The sequence below is a fragment of the Conger conger genome, chromosome 9 (assembly GCF_963514075.1).
Source record: "Conger conger chromosome 9, fConCon1.1, whole genome shotgun sequence".
Lineage (NCBI taxonomy): Eukaryota > Metazoa > Chordata > Actinopteri > Anguilliformes > Congridae > Conger > Conger conger.
In genome coordinates, this window is record NC_083768.1 from 7,469,795 (window position 1) to 7,480,311 (window position 10,517).

The 10,517-nt window shown below is 41.5% G+C and overlaps 1 protein-coding gene across 5 annotated transcripts in view; it reads left to right on the forward strand.

Annotated features, from left to right (window-relative positions):
• Positions 1-9,640, forward strand: part of LOC133136224 (SLAM family member 5-like) — a 78,263-nt gene extending 68,623 nt beyond the window's left edge. Inside the window, exons 1-5 of one of the 5 annotated variants that reach the window (XM_061253533.1) lie at positions 429-866; positions 6,075-6,419; positions 6,632-6,892; positions 7,528-7,639; positions 8,667-9,640. In XM_061253533.1, the coding sequence (XP_061109517.1) occupies positions 836-866; positions 6,075-6,419; positions 6,632-6,892; positions 7,528-7,639; positions 8,667-8,694 (777 nt within the window). In that variant the 5' untranslated portion in view covers positions 429-835 and the 3' untranslated portion in view covers positions 8,695-9,640. Of the gene's footprint in view, positions 1-428; positions 867-6,074; positions 6,420-6,631; positions 6,893-7,527; positions 7,640-8,666 lie in introns of those variants that run through there. The other 4 variants (XM_061253528.1, XM_061253530.1, XM_061253532.1 and 1 more) reach the window with 4 other exon arrangements.
• Positions 9,641-10,517: the final 877 nt, after the last annotated feature.

Below are 10,517 nucleotides of genomic sequence, written 5' to 3' on the forward strand. Positions count from 1 at the left end.
TCGCCACCACGGATGCGGATCGGATCAACGGTCTTGTACATCAAAATCGTTTACATTAATTTACAATCGCTTTTCAGCGAATGTTGGCCACAGATCAAAACAAATGAATTAAAAAAACTTTTAATTCCAAGCGCTGGCCAAGCGCTACGAACGCACTACTGAGCCCCTTCATCCAGATACTTCAGAGATCCATAGTCACACGTGCACTGGGTGAGGTGTTTCGTTAGATTTGACAGCTCTGGAGTTACTGCACCCTATGTCCGATTTGAGGTCCGAGAAGTCGGCGTGTCACTCGCGGCGTGCGAGAGCCATTATTACCTGTTGACAGCTTGCCTTTTGGGCGCTGAGACAGGAAGTTGCACTTCCGCTTTCTGCAGGTTTTTTTTTTTTTTCATTTTATTTTTAAAGTAAACCCTTTGTCTGCAGTCCGTCCAGCGCACAGACCGCTGAGCTCTGTGAAGCCCCAGCTCTGCAAAAGCCACCAAACGTCATCTGCACTCCGAAGAACAGAGACAGCCACAGACCCAGTGCTCACACAATACAAACAAACACGCACACACACACACACACACACACACACTCAGACCTACCAGTTCACACATACGCAGACAAACACACATTAACTCAGACCGACTGAGTTAATGTGACCCTCACACACACACACACACACACACACACACACACACACAAACGCACAAACTCAGACCTGCTCCTTCACACACAAGCCCAGGTATCTCACACACACATACACACACACACACACATTGTTGAAGTGAAGGAAGCAGTTGTGGGCCATAAAGAAGCTCTGTCATTTCTGCTAAGCTGATTTTGCACCATGTCCTCTTCCCTGTTTGCAACTCTTTTGGGTAAGTGCGGAGACCGACTCAATCTCTCCCTCTTTCCCTTTCTCTCGTTCTCTGTCCCTTCCTCCTCTTTTACCTGAACAACCTGTTCTTGGCCAGGTTGTTCCCCTTTTTATGGTTGTACTCTGGTTTTGTCAGATTTTGAAACATGATCTAATCAAGAAAATGTTCTATATCTGACAATGATCGAAATATGTGAAATGGTTGCCTTTGAAATGGTTTCTAAAGTTTTCATACAAGAGCTTGAACATGAATTCCAGGTGTGTATGTGATCGAAAGAAAACCTGAACTTGTAATGGTACAGAGTTTTAAAATTTTAAAGCAGGATTTCTTTGTGTATCATTTTTTAACTGTGTGTATGTATGTACAGTCAGGTCCATAAATATTGGGACATCGACACAATTCTCTTCTTTTTGGCTCTATACACCACCACAATGGATTTGAAATGAAACGAACAAGATATGCTTTAACTGCAGACTTTCAGCTTTAATTTGAGGGTATTTACATCCAAATCAGGTGAACGGTGTAGGAATTACAACAGTTTCTATATGTGCCTCCACTTTTTAAGGGACCAAAAGTAATGGGACAATTGGCTGCTCAGCTTTTCCATGGCCAGGTGTGTGTTATTCCCTCATTATCTCATTTACAAGGAGCAGATACAAGGTCTAGAGTTCATTTCAAGTGTGCTATTTGCATTTGGAATCTGTTGCTGTCAACTCTCAATATGAGATCCAAAGAGCTGTCACTATCAGTGAAGCAAGCCATCATTAGGCTGAAAAATCAAAACAAACCCATCAGAGAGATAGCAAAAACGTTAGGTGTCCCCAATTCAACTGTTTGGAACATTCTTAAAAAGAAAGAACGCACTGGTGAGCTCAGCAACACCAAAAGACCTGGAAGACCACGGAAAACAACTGTGGTGGATGACCGAAGAATTCTTTCCCTGGTGAAGAAAAACCCCTTCACAACAGTTGGCCTGCCATGTATGGCTGCCAATGGAACTGGTTCCCTTGTATTTATTGATGATGTGGCTGCTGACAAAAGCAGCATGATGAATTCTGAAGTGTTTTGGGCAATATTATCTGCTCATATTCAGCCAAATGCTTCAGAACTGGGTGATCACAAAAAATATTGATTTGATTCAGTTTTTAACTATTCTGCCAAATGGCTAAAATGTAATGTAAACTGTATAGTACATTTATTTAGGACCTTACATTGAATTACTTTTGAAATAATCTTATCTGTACAGAATGTTATACAGGTGCCTAAGACTTCGCAACTTTGTTACTTTTTAAAAAGATGATTACTAAGGCCCAGACCCAGGTGACTTACTCTTTAGGGCTTCAGTGAGTCAGGTGAGTATGATTCCAGGGCTGAACTTTTCATTCTGAAGTAACTCCATGCCTTCTAAAGTATCCAACTGCAGTGGCTGTTCTGTCTGCTACTAACAACCGTGGCTTCCTGGAAACGGTTGTGCAATGATTTCAGACTGAAGATGGTGGATTTCCACCACAGCCAGAAAGTGAGAATTGAAAGACTAGCTACAGGAAGCGTTTACAAGCTTTCCTAGTTGCCCGAGGAGGAGTTACTACTAACTGACAGGGTTCCCAAACTTTTGCACAAGGCCTTTTTCATTTTTTGTTATTATTTTGAAACTTAAAAAAAAGAAAGAAAAAAAAAGTCAGGTTGGCTTCTGTTCGCTTAGATATTAATTGTGAAAGGCTTTTAGACCCAGGGGTGCCCACATTTTTGCACACTACGGTAATAGGGTTGTTGCCGTGCATACACCTCCTCACAGTCACTGGTCTACATAGATGTAGGAAAAAAGTGAGAAGGTCAGTTGAGTCATCCATCACTATATTCTCGTGAAGTTGATGAGTTCATACAGTGGTGTGAAAAAGTGTTTGCCCCCTTCCTGATTTCTTATTTTTTTGCATGTTTGTCACACTTAAATGTTTCAGATCATCAAACAAATTTAAATATTATTCAAAGACAACACAAGTAAATACAAAATGCAGTTTTTAAATGAAGGTTTTTATTATTAAGGGAGAAAAAAAATCCAAACCTACATGGCCCTGTGTGAAAAAGTGATTGCCCCCCCTGTTAAAACATAACTTAACTGTGGTTTATCAAACCTGAGTTCAATTTCTCTAGCCACACCCAGGCCTGATTACTGCCACACCTGTTTTCAATCAAGAAATCACTGAAATAGGACCTGCCTGACAAAGTGAAGTAGACCAAATGATCCTCAAGAGCTATACATCATGCTGAGATCTAAAGAAATTCAGGAACAAATGAGAAAGAAAGTAATTGAGATCTATCAGTCTGGAAAAGGTTATAAAGCCATTTCTAAAGCTTTGGGACTCCAGCGAACCACAGTGAGAGCCATTATCCACAAATGGCGAAAACATGGAACAGTGGTGAACCTTCCCAGGAGTGGCCGGCCGACCAAAATTACCCCAAGAGCGCAGCGACGACTCATCCAAGAGGTCACAAAAGACCCCACAACAACATCCAAAGAACTGCAGGCCTCACTTGCCTCAGTTAAGGTCAGTGTTCATGACTCCACCATAAGAAAGAGACTGGGCAAAAATGGCCTGCATGGCAGAGTTCCAAGGCGAAAACCACTGCTGAGCAAAAAGAACATTAAGGCTCATCTCAATTTTGCCAGAAAACATCTTGATGATCCCCAAGACTTTTGGGAAAATACTCTGTGGTCTGACGAGACAAAAGCTGAACTTTTTGGAAGGTGTGTGTCCCATTACATCTGGCGTAAAAGTAACACCGCATTTCAGAAAAAGAACATCATACCAACAGTAAAATATGGTGGTGGTAGTGTGGTGGTCTTGGGCTGTTTTACTGCTTCAGGACCTGGAAGACTTGCTGTGATAAATGGAACCATGAATTCTGCTGTCTACCAAAAAATCCTGAAGGAGAATGTCCGGCCATCTGTTTGTGACCTCAAGCTGAAACAAACTTGGGTTCTGAAGCAGGACAATGATCCAAAACACACCAGCAAGTCCACCTCTGAATGGCTGAAGAAAAACAAAACGAAGACTGGAGTGGCCTAGTCAAAGTCCTGACCTGAATCCTATTGAGATGCTGTGGCATGACCTTAAAAAGGCGGTTCATGCTCGAAAACCCTCCAATGCGGCTGAATTACAACAATTCTGCAAAGATGAGTGGGCCAAAATTCCTCCACAGTGCTGTAAGAGACTCATCGCAAACGCTTGATTGCAGTTGTTGCTGCTAAGGGTGGCCCAACCAGTTATTAGGTTTAGGGGGCAATCACTTTTTCACACAGGGCCATGTAGGTTTGGATTTTCTCCTTTAATAATAAAAACCTTCATTTAAAAACTGCATTTTACTTGTGTTGTCTTTGACTAATATTTAAATTTGTTTGATCTGAAACATTTAAGTGTGACAAACATGCAAAAAAACAAACAAACAAAAATAAATAAATAAATAAATCAGGAAGGGGGCAAACACTTTTTCACAGCACTGTGGGGTCCACCAAGAGAACAGTACAGGTCTGATTGGTTGTTATTGTTTCCTACCGTGGTTTTGGGTCCACTTTTCTTCCCCATTTGCAGGGAAGCGTCATTTCAAATCAATGCAAAGCTATTCTGAGTGATCACATTTATAGCTATGATTACATTACATTACATTACATTACATTACAAGGCATTTAGCAGACGCTCTTATCCAGAGCGACGTACAACGAAGTGTAGATCAAACACAAGTACAAGTGCGAAGTGGACCTGAGAGGACAGTACAGTTCCGAGTCCTAGTGTAACCATACAGATATAATCGGAACCCTTGAAGAATACATCAACTTCCAAACTAGCATACCACAGTTGGCAGCTAGAATACCCCGAGTACAACAATACAATAGCTAATACAAAAAAAATATATATGATGAAATATGATGAAACCTTTCTATCCTGGCGGGTGGTCTCTTCCTGGATGCCACTGTGCCCGTCCACAATGAGTATGAAAATGATTGGTTTGATGGTGATGATTACTAATATATGAGGGAATATATTATTATTATTTTATTATTATTATTATTATTATTATTATTATTATTATTATTATTATTATATTAGTCTTTCACATCAATGTGAAATTTCTGTATATAATTAGTCAAAGTGGTAGGTTTCTGAGCATGAACTTCTCTTTTCAGGTTCTGCCACAGCATCTATATTCCAGTTAAGTTTGACTAGACCACTCCAAAACTTTAATTTTGATTGTTTTCAGTCAACTGGACGTGGACTTGCTTTTGTGTTTTGGATTGTTGTCTTGGTTATCTCGCCCAGTTACGCTTCAGCTCATGGACATCATGTTCATAGTTTAATTTCAAATCTAATGTGCTGGAGTACAGAGCCAAAAGAACAGAAATTGTACCACTGTCCAAATACTTACAGACTGCACTGTACATACACAGGTTGATATCGAATGCTCTCTCTTGATGTTATGTTATGGTGCTCTGAAATGGAGGGGGACTACGTATAAAACGTGCGTTGTGAAAAGAGAATTGTTTTGGATTCATCAGCTAGACGCCCTAATGCTGAAAGGACTTTGTGTGGACTTGACATTAGCTTGTTTAGGAAGGAATTGACCTTATAAATATTTTGTTATATTCACATATACCAGTCATGGTTAAATTGTAGTCGTTTTTGTGTTTTAGTTGTGTAGTAACGCCTGTGTGGTTGTCCTTATATTGCAGTAAAAATTGTAGTAGTGTTGTAATAGTTGTATATTAGTAATTGTGTTGTAGTGGAAGCTGTGTTGCGGTAACAGTTGTAGAAATTATTATTGAGTAGTCATACTTGAGTAGTACTTCTCTTGTCATAAATTGTACAGTGGAAGTGTTGTTGTAGTAATTGTGTATTAATAGTAGACCAGGGTTCAAACTGTAATTATTTTGGATTCAAATACTTTTTGTGCTCTATTGATCTTGTATGGTGAATTTGAATTTGCAAGGGGGACCAGATGGGTGAGGTTTAAACTTTTGGGATAATTTCATTAGTTCCGATACACCAGGCAAGCTTAGTCAAATTCAGAAAAGCATTTGAATCCAAAACAAGTAATATTTGAGCCCTGGTCTTATTTAGTATTTAGTTGTGTTTTAAGTTTTGGAACGATGGATGTGTTGTGTTGGTAACTGTGTTCTCGTAACAGTTGTGTTGCTGTTGTATTCATTCACAGTGCTGCAGGTGTTTAATGTCTGCGGATATTCACTGCAGGTGAATGGAGTCGTTGGAAAGTCTGTTTTGCTTCCCACGAAGGAGGAGCGACTACTCAAAGGAATTGGTGACATGAATTGGAAAAAGAATAGTGATGATATCATCACATTAGTGAGAAAATCAGAAAACTCACCATTTGAAATCCAGCATATGGACTCAAACTTCACAGGGCGATTGATCGTGAATAATGACACTGGGGCTCTAAACATCAGCAATCTGAGAGAAGAGGATTCTGGGGAATATGTCTTTGGCGGTTTAATATCATCCAGGTCCCTGAAGCCAGTGACATATAAACTGCAAGTTTATGGTGAGCCCCCCAGTGTTTGTGTCTGTAGATCTCTGACCTGTAATGAAGTGGTGTGTCTCAATGTGTGTGTCTGTAGATCCCTGAACTGTAATGAAGTGGTGTGTTTCAGTATGTGCCTGTAGATCTCTGACCTGTAATGAAGTGGTGTGTTTCACCATTTGTGTCTGTTGATTGTAATATTAATTTGATGCTGGTGCTTCCTTTCTCCACAGAGAGGATTGTCTCAGTGCAGGTAACCACCCAGGTCAATAACAGCACAGACAGCTGTAATGTGACCCTGAGTTGCAGTGTGTTTGGGAGCCACCAGGTGGCACTGTTCTGGTCCACAAATGGAGGCAACATTCCCGGAACAGAGAACAAAACTACCCTGACTGTGTCCCCCACCCTGGCAGAAGAGATCTACACCTGTACAGCCAAGAACCCCGTCAGCTCCCAAAACAGCAGTGTGACAGTCAAGTCCTGCCAACCTCGCGGTCAGTCAGCAATTACTCTCTGATTAGCATAGTCTGTGATTAGCATGTACTCGGCAGAAATTATTAGATGAACTTGCACTCCTTGCATTTGGTCCGTTCTCTGCATATTTATGTTAAATCCGTATATCCTAGAATGAAAATTGCAGTTCATAATAGTGAAGGACGTGTGCATTTGTGTGCCATAAAACATGGACTCTATCTCTACTAATTTAAATGGGATCAAACCAAACATTTCTTTCGACGATATAAAGGTGCTATATGAATAAAGCTTATAATTATTCAAAAACGCTGCCTAAAGCTGGTTGACACCCACAGACCCCCAATGTCTCCAGACCCTCCAAAGCAGTGGCTGAGGGGCCAGCTTTTACACCGAGGGCACTTATAGGTGGGAAACCATGACAACCACTCAAACTTTGAAGGCTGATTTCCTAAAACCACTCATATTTTAACAAGCTATATCCTCCAAAATGGATTGGCCAATCCCGACAAGTGATTTCGTAGCTCCGTCCATTAGATGTGTGATAAGATACGCCATTTACTGTATTGCATCAAAAAGTTTTTGTGTAAGTGCATGTGTGTTTGTGTGTGACGGTAGTTGTCTCTGTGGGGTCCTGTGTAATGTTTATTTCCTGTAGCACCATCTCCTGGCTTCTCACCGTGTGCACTAAAGTCAGTGCTGTTCTCCACGGGTCTGGTTGCCATGGTTTCGGCTGTCATCGCAGTTAATGTCAGAGAGAGGTGCTGCAGGTCAGTCATGGTCACTGTGTTTATATTTCTCATCAGCAGTGAGCTTCAATCTGACACACTCACAATACAACACATTCTACCACTCACACCCTACCATGCACTCACACTCTCTAACACACACTCACACTCTACCATGTACTCACACACTCTACTGTACCACACACTCACACTCTCTAACACACACTCACACTCTACCATGCACTCACACTCTACCATACTGACACACTCTACCACACACTCACACACTCTACCACACACACTCACACACTCTAACACACATTCTACCACACTCACACACTCTACCACACACTCGCACACTCACACACTCTGTCACACACTCACACACTCACACTGTCGCACACTCACACACTCTACCACACACTCACACACTCTACCACACACGCTCACACACTCTAACACACATTCTACCACACTCACACACTCTACCACACACTCGCACACTCACACACTCTGTCACACACTCACACACTCTGTCACACACTCACACACTCGGTTGCACACTCACACACTCTACCACATACTCGCACACTCACACACTCTGTCACACACTCACACACTCACACACTCACACACTCTGTTGCACACTCACACACTCAGTCACACACGCACACACTCACACACTCTGTTGCACACTCACACACTCACACTGTCGCACACTCACACACTCTGTCGCACACTCACACACTCACACTCTCACACACTCTGTTGCACACTCACACACTCAGTCACACACGCACACACTCACACACTCTGTCGCACACTCACACACTCACACACTCACACACTCTGTTGCACATTCACACACTCAGTCACACACGCACACACTCACACACTCTGTTACACACTCACACACTCGGTCACACATCCTACTGCACACTACTGAGCAGCACACTCTCACCTTGTTAAAAGAGGTCTGAAAAGCCACACTGCTGCAGATTGTATTGCTTAGTATGAATTTCGGATGCAGTCCTTTGTTTAAAGTTCTTTATTTCTGTTGTTTTTTCAGAGAAATGAGGATTGAGGAGGGAGGGTAAATCTGATATTTGGTATCTGTGTGTGTGTTAGATTAGATTACATTACATTAGATTTGTATTAAAATTGAGTAAATGAGAACTCTCACCCTGCCGCATTATCTGGTTTGTAAAACTGCAAGCTAAAATTTGTGAAAAAATATAAAATACAGTAAGTAGTCTTTGCAATGCCGTACAGTCCATCTTTTAACCCACCGCTTGGAGGGAAATGCCGACGCAGATTCTGATTATTGGTTTGTGCAAGCTTTGCAGTGATTGCCACTTCGTACCGTCTGGCACCTCCCCCTCGCCACACCTGCACTTCACGCTCAGGACTGCTGTCTGTCCTGGTGCCACGGTGGTGGAATGACCTCCCGGTGGATGTCAGAACGGCAGAGTCTCTGACCTCCTTCAAGTGCAGACTGAAGACCCATCTCTTCAGGCTACACCTTTCCCTCCCCAACTCACAATCACCGTGATTAGCCTTAGACCGTAATGGCACTTATGTATAGATATCGTTACTTGTATAGGTATTGTTGTTGTATTGTTGTATTCTAGCTGCCAACTGTGGTATGCTAGTTTGAAAGTTGATTGTATTCTTCAAGGGTTCTGAATTTCTGTATGTTTACACTAGGACTCGGAACTGTACTGTCCTCTCAGGTCCACTTTTGCACTTGTTCTTGTGTTTGATTTGCACTTTGTTGTACGTCGCTCTGGATAAGAGCGTCTGCTAAATGCCACGTAACGTAATGTAATGTAATTGTAGTAATTGTTAGCCATTATTTGATCTTAACAGTTGTGTTAAATGTTTTTTAAAATTTTTTGCTATTACAGTATTTTTTCATGTCTGTGAGCTTTTATGAACTCTCAAATGAATCCAAACAAATCGAAATCAAATTAAATATGAAATGTAAATCATTTGTTGCTCCAATCAGAGCCTAGCTTGTGCTATACGTTCTCACAGATCCAGCGCTCCACTGTGTTAGTACTGTTTGTTACTGCATTAAGATGTTAAGCGATGAAGCTGCCCCAACCGCCTTTCTAAAGGCGAGAGCAATAAAATGAAGCTCCGCTGGAGTGATTCAAGAAATGCCAAGTCTGTCTCAGTCTCCATCAACTGCGCCGCTCACTACAATACTTTTCATCAAAATTACAAGCTACTATTGCACATCAGCACATTACAGCTTTTAATGTAAAACGGCATTCAATTTTAAAACAAACTCAGCTCTGTGGATCTATTTCAGATGTTTTCATCTCAATGCACGCATTTGCATATGAAGTCACATGAAGTCTAGAGAGTAATGCCATTCTCAGCTCAAAGAGTGAGTATTTACAGCCTATTTAAATCTACCGGAGCTGACTGAATTTCAGAATGTCCCATATGTTCAACAGGGCACCAAGCACAGTATACAGCTACTGTAACTTTTAGTTCCATATTTCAAATGTAGTGGAAAGATTACACATTCAATTCCAAATCAAAGCATTAACAAATGTTATCAAGGCTGCATTATTATTTTACAGGAAGCAAAGAAAAGTGATATTAATCTGTTCAAAAAAATGTCAGTGTCAACTGTCAGGGTTGGGAAGGAGGACTGGCTGTGACCACCAGGGGGGTGCTTGATTACCTTCACCTGGTAGTCATTAGTATCAGCCAGGTACCTACCTCTGGAGAGTATTTAAGCTCTCATTCCCCTTCAGTCGTTGCTTCGGTGTACACTTACGCTCTGTCACCCAAGCTGGTAAACGCACACGGTAGACTCAGGTAATCGAGTCAGGTATTGTGCTGGGTTTTGGTTCTTTCTGTTCGCAAAAGAAAAAGAAAAAGATAATTAGTAATTTAGGTAAGG